This window comes from Salvelinus namaycush, chromosome 4 (assembly GCF_016432855.1).
Source record: "Salvelinus namaycush isolate Seneca chromosome 4, SaNama_1.0, whole genome shotgun sequence".
Taxonomy (NCBI): domain Eukaryota; kingdom Metazoa; phylum Chordata; class Actinopteri; order Salmoniformes; family Salmonidae; genus Salvelinus; species Salvelinus namaycush.
In genome coordinates this window covers 2,506,887-2,524,481 of record NC_052310.1, presented here as the reverse complement: position 1 = coordinate 2,524,481, position 17,595 = coordinate 2,506,887, and the positions used below count along the sequence as shown (strand labels likewise).

The window sequence follows — 17,595 nt, the reverse complement described above, 5'->3', positions numbered from 1 at the left end:
ATGGGTAGATGACTATAAATTACTTTGAGGAATTATTTTTGTCGCGCAAACGGTTCACTTCTGGGTTATTGCAGAGGCATAACTTAGTTGACATGGCTGGTTATTTAATACATTCATGATATAGCCTACCGAATATAATGAATGTGTTACTTTATAACAAATTACAGAACCATTCTTGGATATGTAGCAAACCTAGAGTACGGTGGCCTTCTGGAAAGAGGAAAACCGAAAATACCACGCACTCTCTCTGAATAGAGATGTCACGTAGAAACCACAACAACAATGAGCACTCACCACTTTTGAAGACGCCTTCGATGTGTTTTGTAGTTACGTGACAGACTGCCAGTTCACTAAACAATCGCATAAATCTCAGTACTGGGTGTTTCACGTAGAACGTTGCACGGCGGTTGTGGTGCAGCGACAGAAGCGCAAGTTCCGTACGTACATTCGGTCAATACTACTGCTCCGGTAAAATCCAACCCCGTCCTTCGGGGGAGGGGCGCATGAGCGTCTCAAAGCTGGCCACATGCATAGTGCGCGTATAGAACTAAAAGCTATAGATACAAGTTCGAAATAAAACAGACAGTAGAATAATAATGGTGTTTATTAGCCTATAAAAAGGCTTTTCTTTTCAAAACATGACAAAATGAGCGACACAAATCTGCATAAACGGATTGGAACTACGTGATACATTTGTCACAAAAGTATCATCTGTAGCAACTTTCAATAGCTAGGCTACATCTAATAAAACAAATAAAGATTTAAAACAGGATGTGATGTAATACCGTGTTTAAAAAAATAAATGTTTATAAAAAGACACTTTGGTTTATTGATTTGCAGAGAGCTCTCTTGCGCTCCTGGCTTCAATCTTTTCTTTTTTTTTTGTGGCACATGAAGTTGACAGATTTACAGACGTCTTTTAATGTCTGCGGTGATCTAGATCATGCTAAATGACAACCACTGAAAATAGAAAAACAAAAACAACAACAATACATTAGAACTGGAAAAACAACAACATAAAAACTGTCTTTATGAGTTGATAATAAGAGTAAGCTGAAAGTTCTCACCTGATGGAAATCCAATTCAATAAAGCCAGTGTTAGCCGTGTCAATCTTCATGAAGAATTCTGCAGGGTTGAGAGAGAGGTGCAGGCGTAAGAGAGTCTATAAACACACACTCTACCCTCTCAGAAGAGAGTCTATAAACACACACTCTACCCTCTCAGAAGAGAGTCTATAAACACACACTCTACCCTCTCAGAAGATAGTCTATAAACACACACTCTACCCTCTCAGAAGAGAGTCTATAAACACACACTCTACCCTCTCAGAAGAGAGTCTATAAACACACACTCTACCCTCTCAGAAGAGAGTCTATAAACACACACTCTACCCTCTCAGAAGAGAGTCTATAAACACACACTCTACCCTCTCAGAAGAGTCTATAAACACACACTCTACCCTCTCAGAAGAGTCTATAAACACACACTCTACCCTCTCAGAAGAGTCTATAAACACACACTCTACCCTCTCAGAAGAGTCTATAAACACACACTCTACCCTCTCAGAAGAGTCTATAAACACACACTCTACCCTCTCAGAAGAGTCTATAAACACTCTACCCTCTCAGAAGAGTCTATAAACACTCTACCCTCTCAGAAGAGAGTCTATAAACACTCTACCCTCTCAGAAGAGAGTCTATAAACACTCTACCCTCTCAGAAGAGTTAAGTCTCCACATAATCCACACGGAAAGACAGGAAGAGAACACTGCTGACTTTCAATTGTCTGGATACAGCTATGAATTAAAATATACATTGTGACATATTTATACCCCCGTAATTTCCTATCTGTGGAGAGTCAAACTGTCTGCTTGTAATCCTGAGCTGAACTAAATAAAAAGAGAAGAAACCCACCCCCAAAAGTAACAGGTACAATCTGCAATATGTACTGCTGTCACACTCCATGGCCATCTCTCAGCTTTAATGGAAAACAAGTGCTGCCGTTTGGCTGAAAAACAACAAATTCAGGATTGTGGCTTTAAGACGTCGTTGTACTTACTGAACATCATCTCTAGCCGCATGATGCAGCCGACAAAGTTATCGAAGTCGATGGTCATGTCAGCTTCTCCATACCGAACTACCAGCATCTGGTGGATGGCATTGTTCAGACTGAAACCTGGTGGAAGATTTAATATTATTATTTTTATTGTATTTTTATTTAACCTTTATTTTACTAGGCAAGTCAGTTAACCCTGTCCCGTTAGGTTAGGCTATGCTAGTCAGCTTTTTTGATGAGGAGGATCCCGGATGGTGATGAAGTAGAGTTAAGAACAAATTCTTTTTTACAATGACGGCCTAGGAACAGTGTGTTAACTGCCTTGTTCAGGGACAGAATGACAGATTATTACCTTGTCAGCTCTGGGATTCGATCTTGCAACCTTTCGGTTACTAGTCCAACGCTCTAACCACTAGGCTACCTGCCGTCCCTACGCTCTAACCACTAGGCTACCTGCCGTCCCTACACTCTAACCACTAGGCTACCTGCCGTCCCTACACTCTAACCACTAGGCTACCTGCCGTCCCTACACTCTAAGCACTAGGCTACCTGCCGTCCCTACACTCTAAGCACTAGGCTACCTGCCGCCCCTACACTCTAACCACTAGGCTACCTACCGTCCCTACACTCTAACCACTAGGCTACCTGCCGTCCCTACACTCTAACCACTAGGCTACCTGTCGCCACAGTTACTGTGAGGTCCTAAATGATTGACAGCCTTGATAAAGATGACTAATAATGACTGAATTAAATAAACTATTCAAATATGAAGCTATATTTTATGCTCCAATTTTTTTTGAGGGGGGAAATTATATTATTTTATACTAATACAATTGCTCAGAGAAAGAGATTTGTTTAACAAGTAATACTTTTTTGAGAAAAAAAGTAGGTGTCAAGATTGACACCCTTAAAGATTCTGAAAAATAAAGTGGTGAAAAGTTTAGTATTTGGTCCAATATTCATACTGTAGCACGTAATGACTACATCAAGCTTGTGACTCAATAAACTATTTTATTTTCATTTGCAGCTTGTTTAGGTTGTACTTCATATTATTTTGTGCCCAATATAAATGAATGGTAAATAATGTAATGCCATACTGTATATACATTTTAGTCATTTAGCAGATGCTCTCATCCAGAGCAACTTACAATTAGTCTATTCATCCTACGTATGTCACTTAGCAGACGTTCGTATCCAGAGCGACTTACAGTAGACTTAGGAAAGGGAAAGAGGGATACCTAGTCAGTTGTACAACTGAATGCATTCAACTGAAATGTGTCTTCCGCATTCAACTGAATCAGAGAGGTGCGGGGGGCTGCCTTAATCGAGCGGCAGGTATTGGGGCGGCAGGTAGCCTAGTGATTAGAACGTTGGGCCAGTAACCGAAAGGTTGCTAATCCCCGAGCTGACAAGGTAAAAAATCTGTTGTTCTGCCCCTGAACAAGGACGTTACACTCTGTTCCTAGGCCGTCATTGTAAACAATAATTTGTTCTTAACTGACTTGCCAAGTTAAACAAAAGTTAAATTTAAAAAAAGTTTTTAATTAAAAAATTAAAAAACGACATCCACGTCATCGGCGCCCGGTGAACAGTGGGTTTACTGCCTTGCTCAGGGGCAGAACGACACATTTTTACCTTGTGGGAATGTAACCCATAGAGCAGTGGTTCCCAAACTTGTTATAGTCCCGTACCCCTTCAAACATTCAACCTCCAGCCGTACCCCCTCTAGCACCAGGGTCAGCACACTCTCAAATGTTGTTTCTTGCCATCATTGTAAGCCTGCCACACACACACTATACGATACATTTATTAAATATAAGAATGAGTGAGTTTTTGTCACAACACGGCTCGTGGGAAGTGACAAAGAGCTCTTATAGGACCAGGGCACAAATAATAATAATCAATACTTTTGCTCTTTATTTAACCATCTTACATATAAAACCTTATTTGTTCATCGAAAAAATAACAGGTTAATGAGAAGGGTGTGCTTGAAAGGATGCACATAACTCTGCAATGTTGGGTTGTATTGGAGAGTCTCAGTCTTAAATCATTTTCCACACACAGTCTGTGCCTGTATTTAGTTTTCATGCTAGTGAGGGCCGAGAATCCACTCTCACACAGGTACGTGGTTGCAAAGGGCATCAGTGTCTTAACAGCGCGATTTGCCAAGGCAGGATACTCTGAGTGCAGCCCATTCCAGAAATCTCGCAGTGGCTTCTGATTAAATTACATTTTCACAGAACCGCTTGTTGCAATTTCGATGAGGCTCTCTTGTTCAGATATCGGTAAGTGGACTGGAGGCAGGGCATGAAAGGGATAACGAATCCAGTTGTTTGTGTCGTCCGTTTTGGGAAAGTATCTGCGTAATTGCGCACCCAACTCACTCAGGTGCTTCGCTATATCACATTTGGCAGTGTCCGTAAGCTTGAGTTCATTTGCACACAAAAAATATCTGTGTGTTGTCCTTGTTAATGCAGACAGAGAAGAGCTCCAACTTCTTAATCATAGCGTAAATTTTGTCCCGCACATTGAATATAGTTGCGGAGAGTCCCCTGTAATCCTAGATTCAGATCATTCAGGCGAGGTAAAAACATCACCCAGATAGGCCAGTCGTGTGAGAAACTCGTCATCATGCAAGCGGTCAGACAAGGAAAAAATATGGTCAGTAAAGAAACCTTTAAGCTCGTCTCTCAATTTTAAAAAACATATCATACTTTGCCCGTTGATAACCAGCGCACTTCTGTATGTTGTAAAAGCGTTACATGGTCGCTGCCCATATTGCATAGTGCAGAAAATACACGAGAGTTCAGGGGCCTTGCTTTAACAAAGTTAATAATTTTCACTTTAGTGTCCTTTTGGAGACGTTTTCGTCTTTCAAGCTGTCAGGCATTCCCTTGGCAGCAAGAGCCTCTTGGTGGATGCTGCAGTGTACCCAAGTGGCGTCGGGAGCAACTGCTTGCAAGAGTATTAACACTAACACTATGTCTCCCTGTCAAGGCTTTTGCGCCATCAGTACAGATACCAACACATCTTGACCACCAAAGTCCATTTGATGTCACAAAGCTGTCCAGTACTTTAATAATATCCTCTTCTGTTGTCCTGGTTTCCAGTGGTTGCAGAAGAGGATATCTTCCTTAATTGACCCCCCATAAACGTAATGTACATATACCAGGAGCTGTGCCAGGCCCGCCACGTCTGTCGACTCATCCAGCTGTAACACATAGAATTCACTGGCTTGTATGCGAAGCAGTAATTGTTTCAAAACATCTCCTGCCATGTCACTGATGCGTCGCGAAACAGTGTTGTTTGATGAAGGCATTGTCTGTATAGTTTTTTGGGCCTTTTCCCCCAGCATTGTCCCAGCCATATCCGCGGCAGCAGGAAGAATTAAGTCCTCCACAATAGTATGGGGCTTGCCTGTCCTAGCCACTCGGTAGCTCACCATATAATACACTTCTAGACCCTTCTTATTAATGGTACCTGTTGCTTTTATACATGTCTTACTACTCGAAAGTCGTCTTAATTCTTGCTCAAAAACTCCCGTGGCTTATTTTTCAAAGGCCATGTATTGTTTCTAAATGACTGCACAAGAGTGAAGGTTTCATCGAGTTGTGAGATAGTACTTATGCACATATAACACACTGTGAGCTGGGGAAAGGCACTACTCCCAATATAAGTGAACCCCAAATCAATGTAGTTCTCATCATATTTGCGCCTCTTCGATGGTCCAACGTCCTTGTCTGTTTTTCGGTGCTTCCTGGGTAAAGGGGCAGTAGCTCTTCGGCTGCATCAGACTTACAACTGTCAGTGTCCAGGCTAACAACAAATGTAGAATTACTGATGCTAGCTTTGGATGTGCTCGTGGAAGCAGAACAACTTGTGTCGTCGACAGGTGCAGGTGTAGTACTGCTGGTAGTAACAGTACTACCATTAGAGCTGGTATGTGTCTCTATGGACGCGGGCCTTACTAAATGGACTGTTTGAAAATGTGAAGAACGTATGTTTTTATTTTTTTATACAGTTGAAGTCGGAAGTTGACATACACCTTAGCCAAATACATTTAAACTCAGTTTATCACAATTCCTGACATTTAATCCTAGTAAAAATTCCCTGTCTTAGATCAGTTAGCATCACCACTTTATTTTAAGAATGTGAAATGTCAGAATAATAGTAGAGAGAATGATTTATTTCAGCTTTTATTTCTTTCATCACATTCCCAGTGGGTCAGAAGTTTACATACACTCAATTAGTATTTGGTAGCATTGCCTTTAAATTGTTTAACTTGTGTCAAACGTTTCGGGTAGCCTTCCACAAGCGTCGCACAATAAGTTGGGTGAATTTTGGCCCATTCCTCCTGACAGAGCTGGTGTAACTGAGTCAGGTTTGTAGGCCTCCTTGCTCGCACACGCTTTTTCAGTTCTGCCCACAGATTTTCTATAGGATTGAGGTCAGGGCTTTGTGATGGCCACTCCAGTACCTTGACTTTGTTGTCCTTAAGCCATTTTGCCACAACTTTGGAAGTATGCTTGGGGTCATTGTCCATTTGGAAGACCCATTTGCGACAAAGCTTTAACTTCTTGATTGATGTCTTGTGATGTTGCTTCAATATATCCACATAATTTTCCTCCCTCATGATGCCATCTATTTTGTGAAGTGCACCAGTCCCTCCTGCAGCAAAGCATCCCCACAACATGATACTGCCACCCCCATGCTTCACGGTTGGGATGGTGTTCTCTGGCTTGCAAGTCTCCCCCTTTTTCCTTCAAACATAACGATGGTCATTATGGCCAAACAGTTCTATTTTTGTTTCATCAGATGAGAGGACATTTCTCCAAAAAGTACAATCTTTGTCCCTATGTGCAGTTGCAAACCGTAGTCTGGCTTTTTTATGGCGGTTTTGGAGCAGTGACTTCTTCCTTGCTGAGCGGCCTTTCAGGTTATGTCGCTATAGGACTCGTTTTACTGTGGATATACTGTAGATACTTTTGTACCTGTTTCCTCCAGCATCTTCACAAGGTCCTTTGCTGTTGTTCTGGGATTGATTTGCACTTTTCGCACCAAAGTACGTTCATCTCTAGGAGAGAGAACTCGTCTCCTTTCTGAGCAGTATGACGGCTGCGTGGTCCCATGGTGTTTATACTTCTTTACTATTGTTTGTACAGATGAACGTGGTACCTTCAGGTGTTTGGAAATTGCTCTCAAGGATGAACCAGACCTGTGGAGGTCTACAATTTTTTTTCTGAGGTCTTGGCTGATTTCTGTTGATTTTCCCATGATGTCAAGCAAAGAGGCACTGAGTTTGAAGGTAGGACTTGAAATACATCCAAAAGGTACACCTCCAATTGACTCAAATTATGTCAATTAGCCTATCAGAAGCTTCTAAAGCCATGACATCATTTTCTGGAATTTTCAAAGCTGTTTAACGGCACAGTCAACTTAGTGTATGTAAAATTTTGACCCACTGAAATTGTGATACAGTTTACTGTAATTACTTGTGTCATGCACTAAGTAGATGTCCTAACCGACGTGCCAAAACTATAGTTTGTTAATTAACAAGAAATTTGTGGAGTGGTTGAAAACGAGTTTTAATGACTCCAACCTAAGTGCATGTAAACTTCCGACTTCAACTGTATATATGTTTTTTAATGATTATTAATATTTTATGTTAATCACATTTTTATTTGGCGTACCCCCAACGGCAGTTTGGGAATACTTCCATAGAGTAACCAGTAAATTATGTTTATTTTATGTCCACAAACCTGCATCCTTCAAGGCCATCCTCATTTCTGGGGTACTCATGATGCCAGAGTTATCCATGTCATTTTTCTTATAAATGGCCTATAGGGAGGAAGGGATGGAGGGGAATAAGGAAGGGTTAAAATGAGATTGCACTGTGTAAAACACACACTACACTGAACACTGCAAAACACACACTACACTGAACACTGCAAAACACACACTACACTGAACACTGCAAAACACACACACACACACACACACTACACTGTGTAAAACACACACTACACTGAACACTGCAAAACACACACACACACACTACACTGTGTAAAACACACACTACACTGAACACTGCAAAACACACACTACACTGAACACTGTAAAACACACACTACACTGAACACTGTAAAACACACACTACACTGAACACTGCAAAACACACACTACACTGAACACTGTAAAACACACACTACACTGAACACTGCAAAACACACACACACACACACACACACACACTACACTGTAAAACACACACTACACTGAACACTGCAAAACACACACTACACTGAACACTGCAAAACACACACTACACTGAACACTGCAAAACACACACTACACTGAACACTGCAAAACACACACACACACACACTACACTGTAAAACACACACTACACTGAACACTGCAAAACAAACACACACACACACACACTACACTGTGTAAAACACACACTACACTGAACACTGCAAAACACACACTACACTGAACACTGCAAAACACACACACACACACACACACTACACTGTGTAAAACACACACTACACTGAACACTGCAAAACACACACACACACACACACTACACTGTGTAAAACACACACTACACTGAACACTGCAAAACACACACTACACTGAACACTGTAAAACACACACTACACTGAACACTGTAAAACACACACTACACTGAACACTGCAAAACACACACTACACTGAACACTGCAAAACACACACTACACTGAACACTGCAAAACACACACTACACTGAACACTGCAAAACACACACTACACTGTAAAACACACACCACACTGAACACTGCAAAACACCCACACACACACTACACTGTAAAACACACACTACACTGAACACTGCAAAACACACACACACACACACTACACACACCACACTGTGTAAAACACACACTACACTGAACACTGCAAAACACACACTACACTGAACACTGCAAAACACACACACACACACACACACACACACACACACACACACACACACACACACACACACACACACACACACACACACTACACTGTAAAACACACACTACACTGAACACTGCAAAACACACACACACACTACACTGTAAAACACACACTACACTGTAAAACACACACTACACTGAACACTGCAAAACACACACTACACTGAACACTGCAAAACACACACACACACACACACACACACTACACTGTAAAACACACACTACACTGAACACTGCAAAACACACACACACACACACACACTACACTGTGTAAAACACACACTACACTGAACACTGCAAAACACACACACACACACACACACACTACACTGTAAAACACACACTACACTGAACACTGCAAAACACACACTACACTGAACACTGCAAAACACACACACACACACACACACACACACACACTACACTGTAAAACACACACTACACTGAACACTGCAAAACACACACACACACACACACTACACTGTGTAAAACACACACTACACTGAACACTGCAAAACACACACACACACACACTACACTGTAAAACACACACTATACTGAACACTGCAAAACACACACACACACTACACTGTAAAACACACACTACACTGAACACTGCAAAACACACACTACACTGAACACTGCAAAACACACACACACACACACACACACACACACACTACACTGTGTAAAACACACACTACACTGAACACTGCAAAACACACACTACACTGAACACTGCAAAACACACACACACACACACACTACACTGTAAAACACACACTACACTGTGAACACTCTGTCAAGTAAACACTCTGTCAAGTAAACACTCTGTCAAGTAAACACTCTGTCAAGTAAACACTCTGTCAAGTAAACACTCTGTCAAGTAAACACTCGTATATAGGCTGTCCATTCTTACACAACAGAAATAATACTGCATTAGCTCTGGTCCAAGGGGTTACGTGCAGCTTGCTGACGCTGAAGTTGTACGTAATGCCATGGACCAGAGCTACCACAGCAGTAACACAAACACTAGAACCTCACCAAGTATTTCTGGATCTTCTTCCACAGTGTCGCAAATTCTCCCAGCCCCAGTTGTCCGTTACCGCTGTCCTGTATGACGGTTAAGGCTCAACAAGTGTCCGGACACAGCAAGCCCAAGAAACCAGAACATTCCAAACTAAATACTTTCATCAGTCACTTTGGTCCTGATTTAGTGTTGAGATGAGTGTGCCCAAGTCACTCATTATGCACAGTGTGCAGATCTCAAGCTAGAATACCATTCTAGAATACCATTCTAGATCTAGAATACCATTCTTTGTATAGACACAGACACAGTATATAATCATTATGATGTAGTCATACCTGGGTTGAAATACATGTGTATTTGCGAATCTGGTACTTAAAATACTTTTTTTTGTGTATTTGTGTATTTTCAGAAAACAAGTAATTTTATTTGAGTATTTTAACAGTTATTTCTAAAAACCAAATAGTCGACCAAATTGTATTTACATTTATTTTCGAAATACCTGGGTTAAATGCATAGGAGTGTGTTTGAGTCGCTGTATTTCCAAAATACAAATTCAAATATTAAACTACTTGTCTTTTTAAATAAAATATATCTGAATACTAACTTTGTGAAAGTAACTGAGACATTGTAAATAGTATTTAAACCCAGGTCTGAATATCGTGGCGCTGTGAAGGCATGTAAAGGATACGTCCATCAGGTTGACCATGACTCTGGCTGTTTCTAGGCTGAAGCCGTCCGTCTTTATGTCCGTTCCTGTAGAGGAGACATCACAAAGAATTAGGACTTCTGCAGACTTCCACTCACCATAAAACAGTATGTACGGTACAAATACCAATCATGTCTAGAAAGAAAGCATATAGCACTTCACTCACGTTTAGCTATGATTTTGTTGAGAATAGACTTGAGCTCAGCTGCTGAAATCTCCATGTCCTAGAAACAAGTGACAGTCACAAAAAATTACAACTCTATGTAGGTTTCCCCACACGGGAAAAGTGACGTTTTCAACAAAATAACGGAAGCGGGGTATGGAAGCAATCTTTCCCCATTGAAAGCATTTCAGCCAAGCTTGAATTCAAAAACAACAACAAAATATATATTTAAAAAAAAATTAAAGATGGGATTATCGCTCCTGTCCAAAATGTTGTGAATGATAGATATTCGTGTCATAGTCACGAGTCAACTGCATTACCCTCAAAAGTTACTTCAACCAGTGAATGCTAGCGATGGCTAGCTATTCAGCCTGTCTTAATGAGTGTTAGCATGCTAATAGCTAACCCCGCACACAAACGTTTACATTTTTAAGGGGTAGGAAGTAAGTTGATAACGATATCAACAAAGTATGTTGTATTGGACATTTAAAAAAAAACATTACAAGCTAATGTGAAAACAGTCATGGTATTTAGTTTATTAAAATAAACAAGATTTAACAAGGCAATCTTGGGGCTAATTTGAATGGCCGACAACGGTAGATTTTGGGGGGATTTTTACATCCGTACCCCAGTAAGACCCACATGGCCGCAGTGAAACGTCACTCCGTGACAAGGTATATGTCACAGGGTGGAACTGTTGAGTTGTGAACACAGAGCTTCTTTCTCGTTGCCAGGTTTTAGTGGATTGTAATTAAGGGTGTGGCTTTCTGTATTTAACCTGTCTGTTTGCTACTATTCAGCAGATTCCCATTACTGTGTGTAGGTTGGGCGTGCACAGGGAGAACAAGAACGGTGAGAGAAGCAGCTTTGTGATTGTAAAGTACAGTATGTTGTTTCTGTGGTGTGAGTGTCCGACCGTATGTCATTGATCCGCTCCACTTCTCCCTGGTCACGCCCTTCTATAAAAAAACGAGTGTTGCGCAATACCTCTGTAAATGAGTTACATTTGTTAGACGTATTGAATTGTTGTTCTGTGTCCAATGTTTTGAAATCGGTCCCGTGATAAGGATACGTACGAGAGCTGCTGGGGATTTAAGGACCCGGAGCCCGAAGACAAAATATTGTTGTTGTGAATTATCTAACTCAGCCGGGAAAATAAACTGTTGATGGATATCTGTGTATTTTATTCCCATGCTCCGCCCCTTTAAGAATCTGTTTTACTTTAGTCCCGAGGACCTCCCGTCCTGTATTTAAAAGGTGGCAATAGTACAGCTACAGAAATGAGGTGTGTATAAACACCCCACGTGACATACACTCACTACTGAAGCCTTTAACGGTTAGTAAAACTTACTTTTCCAGCTAGCTTTGTGAACAGACCTCTGAACCCAGCATCAACCTCCGCTTCAGACACAGTGTCCTGGGGAAATAGGAGTGAAAAACACATTTAGCACATTGATAAGTCACAGGGTATAGTAGTGATAGGATAAGTCACAGGGTATGCTATAGTAGTGATAGGATAAGTCACAGGGTATGGTATAGTAGTGATATGATAAGTCACCGGTTATGGTACAGTAGTGATAGGATAAGTCACATGGTACAGTAGGGATAGGATAAGTCACAGGGTATAGTAGTGATAGGATAAGTCACACGGTATAGTAGTGATAGGATAAGTCACAGGGTATATTAGTGATAGGATAAGTCACAGGGTATAGTAGTGATAGGATAAGTCACAGGGTATAGTAGTGATAGGATAAGTCACAGGGTATAGTAGTGATAGGATAAGTCACAGGGTATAGTAGTGATAGGATAAGTCACACGGTATAGTAGTGATAGGATAATGTGATTTGGTTCCTTACATTGTCTAGTTTAGCCTCTACAGGGTCTTCACAGTGGCTGAGGAACAGAGAAATAAACACATTAAACACATATGTACACACATACAATTGTTGCTCAACAAAAATGTTGGATTATGCTGCGGGATTTAGAGGTAATATGTGGGTTAGTACGGTACCCTGAGTCACTACTTCATTGCTCCAGACCACCACAAGGGGGAGTTAGAGGTACCCTGAGTCACTACTTCATTGCTCCAGACCACCACAAGGGGGAGTTAGAGGTACCCTGAGTCACTACTTCATTGCTCCAGACCACCACAAGGGGGAGTTAGAGGTACCCTGAGTCACCACTTCATTGCTCCAGACCACCACAAGGGGGAGTTAGAGGTACCCTGAGTCACCACTTCATTGCTCCAGACCACCACAAGGGGGAGTTAGAGCACTGATTATGCTTTTGGGTCCCAAGGCGCTAATGTGTCTCTAACTGACAATGAATGGGTGACATAAACCAAATAGAAACTGATAATTGTGCATGACTTCAAAATTGAATTTCAATGAATTTCAATGATGAGGATGAAGAAGGTGATTGAATTTAGAACAATAGTGTAAGAATTGGTCTTCCTCTGTCCTGCACGCGCACACACCCGGAAAAATACTCTTATTTATTTCTACTCGTCAGTATTACTTACTAAAACTGTTGTTACACTAAGGTTTTTAATCTAAGAGAAATGAAAATGTTCAATTATATTCCACGATATTCTTAAAATATATGTGTTGACTGAATTTAATCAAGCGATGTCTGCTAAATAATCAAGTTGATGGCACAGTCATAAAGCTGAGTGACTCACTCATTCATGGCTTTGGATCAAAATAAATAAGTACCAACATTCTTTCTGATAGTCTTTAATAAAGAAATGTTTTGGTTATCCTGATCTCTTCCTTGTAACTGCAGATTTAACCTGTTTAAGTGACAGAATATGTCCGCAAAAAAAGCTGTGTGTGCAGCTTGCAGTTAACGATTCAATGTTTCTGCGTGTTTCGGCCTCTATACGGGGCGGGATTCATCATTTACATCTGAGATTGAATTATTTGCAAACAGTGATTTTTTTCATTTTAAATAAGACACCACGGCTTGGCATTGGGAAACGACGGGCCAGATGAACGCATATCTCTCTGTACATTCTTCTTCATACGTTTTGAGAGCAACATTTTATCTTGTCATCAAGCAAATTGTTCTGAACAAATGTTGCTGTTATAAGAAGGCTACATAGAAGGCTACATAGAAGGCTACATAAGAAGGCTACATAAGAAGGCTACATAGACCTGTTTTTCCCCACCAATCAACGCACAGAGAAAGACACAAATAATAACTGAATAGAGACAGTGATTTTATGAGCGTAATCAGATAACAATTATTATCGTATTGTCACTGAATTGTTTATGTACTAATCATATGTGTTAAACATGTTACATTTGTAGTGTAGGCCAATTAATTGTGCTAATATTATATACTTATTATGTTCTGGCCCACCGTCATCCAATTGTTACAATAGGATTTGAAGCAATAGCCTACCTGGGTGTGGTCACCTATTTCAGCACCGTTTTGCGCTGCTCTGAGACAAGCATGGGGACTGGTCTTGATAAATCAATTTGATTTTATTTTCACTTAATCTCCGTTTGGGTATTGGTTACGCTACAATTAAGGTGTGGAAACAGTCGCGTTGTACAGCGACATATTTTCCTAACGGAAACCCTGAGGGTTTTGTTTTTCTTGGAATAGAAATACCATAATATTAATCAAATTAATTAAGCTACATTTCTTAAAATCAATCCCATATACTATGTCCTGACAAAAAAAAAAGGTTTAAAATTCTCTAGTACAGTCAATATTAGAAAAAGTCAAACACTTCTCAAAGATGCCCTCTGGTGGTCAAACTAGCACTAACTAACATTAATGGCAACAACGGCGGACACTTAAATAACGTGCCATAGAATTCTGCGGCAGCCTGCAAGGTGTGCTGCAGTACGACGCAACTTTTACAGGAAGAACCACTGAACACACACACACACACACACTCCTTACTGAAATTGGGCCTGTTTCTCTGAGAACACTCTAACGCAGAAGTCAGCGTTCAGGTCGGCCTCGAAGGTGGAGGGGACGATGAGGTATTCTCCGGGGGGCAGTTTGAAGCGGGTGCTGACCTCTCTCAGGTTGACGAAGGTCTCAGAGCGGGCCTTTTGGGCGTGGGTCAGGAAATAGTTCTTATCCAGGTGGACCTCCCTCTGGCCGTGGAACTGTTGTGGTACCTGGGAGTAGAAACACAATGTTACATCAGCCACATCACATAATGTTACATCAGCCACATCATATAATGTTACATCAGCCACATCATATAATGTTAATGTTACATCAGCCACATCACATAATGTTAATGTTACATCAGCCACATGATATAATGTTACATCAGCCACATCATATAATGTTACAGCAGCCACATCACATAATGTTAATGTTACATCAGCCACATCATATAATGTTACATCAGCCACATCATATAATGTTACATCAGCCACATCACATAATGTTACATCAGCCACATCACATAATGTTACATCAGCCACATCACATAATGTTAATGTTACATCAGCCACATCATATAATGTTACATCAGCCACATCATATAATGTTACATCAGCCACATCACATAATGTTAATGTTACATCAGCCACATCATATAATGTTACATCAGCCACATCATATAATGTTACATCAGCCACATCACACATAATGTTAATGTTACATCAGCCACATCACATAATGTTAATGTTACATCAGCCACATGATATAATGTTACATCAGCCACATCATATAATGTTACAGCAGCCACATCACATAATGTTAATGTTACATCAGCCACATCATATAATGTTACATCAGCCACATCATATAATGTTACATCAGCCACATCACATAATGTTACATCAGCCACATCACATAATGTTACATCAGCCACATCACATAATGTTACATCAGCCACATCATATAATGTTACATCAGCCACATCATATAATGTTACATCAGCCACATCACAGAATGTTAATGTTACATCAGCCACATCACATAATGTTAATGTTACATCAGCCACATCATATAATGTTACATCAGCCACATCACACATAATGTTAATGTTACATCAGCCACATCACACATAATGTTAATGTTACATCAGCCACATCATATAATGTTACATCAGCCACATCATATAATGTTACAGCAGCCACATCACATAATGTTAATGTTACATCAGCCACATCATATAATGTTACATCAGCCACATCATATAATGTTACATCAGCCACATCATATAATGTTAATGTTACATCAGCCACATCACATAATGTTAATGTTACATCAGCCACATGATATAATGTTACATCAGCCACATCATATAATGTTACAGCAGCCACATCACATAATGTTAATGTTACATCAGCCACATCATATAATGTTACATCAGCCACATCATATAATGTTACATCAGCCACATCACATAATGTTACATCAGCCACATCACATAATGTTAATGTTACATCAGCCACATCATATAATGTTACATCAGCCACATCATATAATGTTACATCAGCCACATCACATAATGTTAATGTTACATCAGCCACATCATATAATGTTACATCAGCCACATCATATAATGTTACATCAGCCACATCACACATAATGTTAATGTTACATCAGCCACATCACATAATGTTAATGTTACATCAGCCACATGATATAATGTTACATCAGCCACATCATATAATGTTACAGCAGCCACATCACATAATGTTAATGTTACATCAGCCACATCATATAATGTTACATCAGCCACATCATATAATGTTACATCAGCCACATCACATAATGTTACATCAGCCACATCACATAATGTTACATCAGCCACATCACATAATGTTACATCAGCCACATCATATAATGTTACATCAGCCACATCATATAATGTTACATCAGCCACATCACAGAATGTTAATGTTACATCAGCCACATCACATAATGTTAATGTTACATCAGCCACATCATATAATGTTACATCAGCCACATCACACATAATGTTAATGTTACATCAGCCACATCACACATAATGTTAATGTTACATCAGCCACATCATATAATGTTACATCAGCCACATCATATAATGTTACAGCAGCCACATCACATAATGTTAATGTTACATCAGCCACATCATATAATGTTACATCAGCCACATCATATAATGTTACATCAGCCACATCACATAATGTTAATGTTACATCAGCCACATCATATAATGTTACATCAGCCACATCACATAATGTTACATCAGCCACATCACATAATGTTACATCAGCCACATCATATAATGTTACAGCAGCCACATCACATAATGTTAATGTTACATCAGCCACATCATATAATGTTACATCAGCCACATCACATAATGTTAATGTTACATCAGCCACATCACATAATGTTAATGTTACATCAGCCACATCACACATAATGTTAATGTTACATCAGCCACATCATATAATGTTACATCAGCCACATCATATAATGTTACATCAGCCACATCATATAATGTTACAGCAGCCACATCACATAATGTTACATCAGCCACATCATATAATGTTACATCAGCCACATCATATAATGTTAACGATACATCAGCCACATCATATATAATGTAAATGTTACATCAGCCACAACCAGAGGGTGATCTTCTGTAGCTCAGTTGGTAGAGCG

General features: G+C 40.1%; 2 protein-coding genes across 2 annotated transcripts in view; both read right to left on the bottom strand.

Moving 5' to 3' along the window:
* Positions 1 to 451, bottom strand: part of capn1a (calpain 1, (mu/I) large subunit a) — a 52,140-nt gene extending 51,689 nt beyond the window's left edge. Inside the window, exon 1 of the mRNA XM_038990974.1 lies at positions 295 to 451. The gene's annotated coding sequence lies outside the window, so the exon portion shown is untranslated. The remainder of the gene's footprint in view (positions 1 to 294) is intronic.
* Positions 452 to 591: 140 nt separating this feature from the next.
* LOC120045401 (calpain-2 catalytic subunit-like) overlaps positions 592 to 17,595 on the bottom strand; it is a 38,625-nt gene continuing 21,621 nt past the window's right edge. The window contains exons 11-20 of the mRNA XM_038990277.1: positions 14,878 to 15,101; positions 12,819 to 12,855; positions 12,314 to 12,379; positions 10,966 to 11,023; positions 10,782 to 10,846; positions 10,108 to 10,176; positions 7,816 to 7,894; positions 2,060 to 2,176; positions 1,068 to 1,126; positions 592 to 960 (exon numbers count right to left, since the gene is read on the bottom strand). Of these exons, the coding sequence (XP_038846205.1) occupies positions 937 to 960; positions 1,068 to 1,126; positions 2,060 to 2,176; positions 7,816 to 7,894; positions 10,108 to 10,176; positions 10,782 to 10,846; positions 10,966 to 11,023; positions 12,314 to 12,379; positions 12,819 to 12,855; positions 14,878 to 15,101 (798 nt within the window). The 3' untranslated portion in view covers positions 592 to 936. The remainder of the gene's footprint in view (positions 961 to 1,067; positions 1,127 to 2,059; positions 2,177 to 7,815; positions 7,895 to 10,107; positions 10,177 to 10,781; positions 10,847 to 10,965; positions 11,024 to 12,313; positions 12,380 to 12,818; positions 12,856 to 14,877; positions 15,102 to 17,595) is intronic.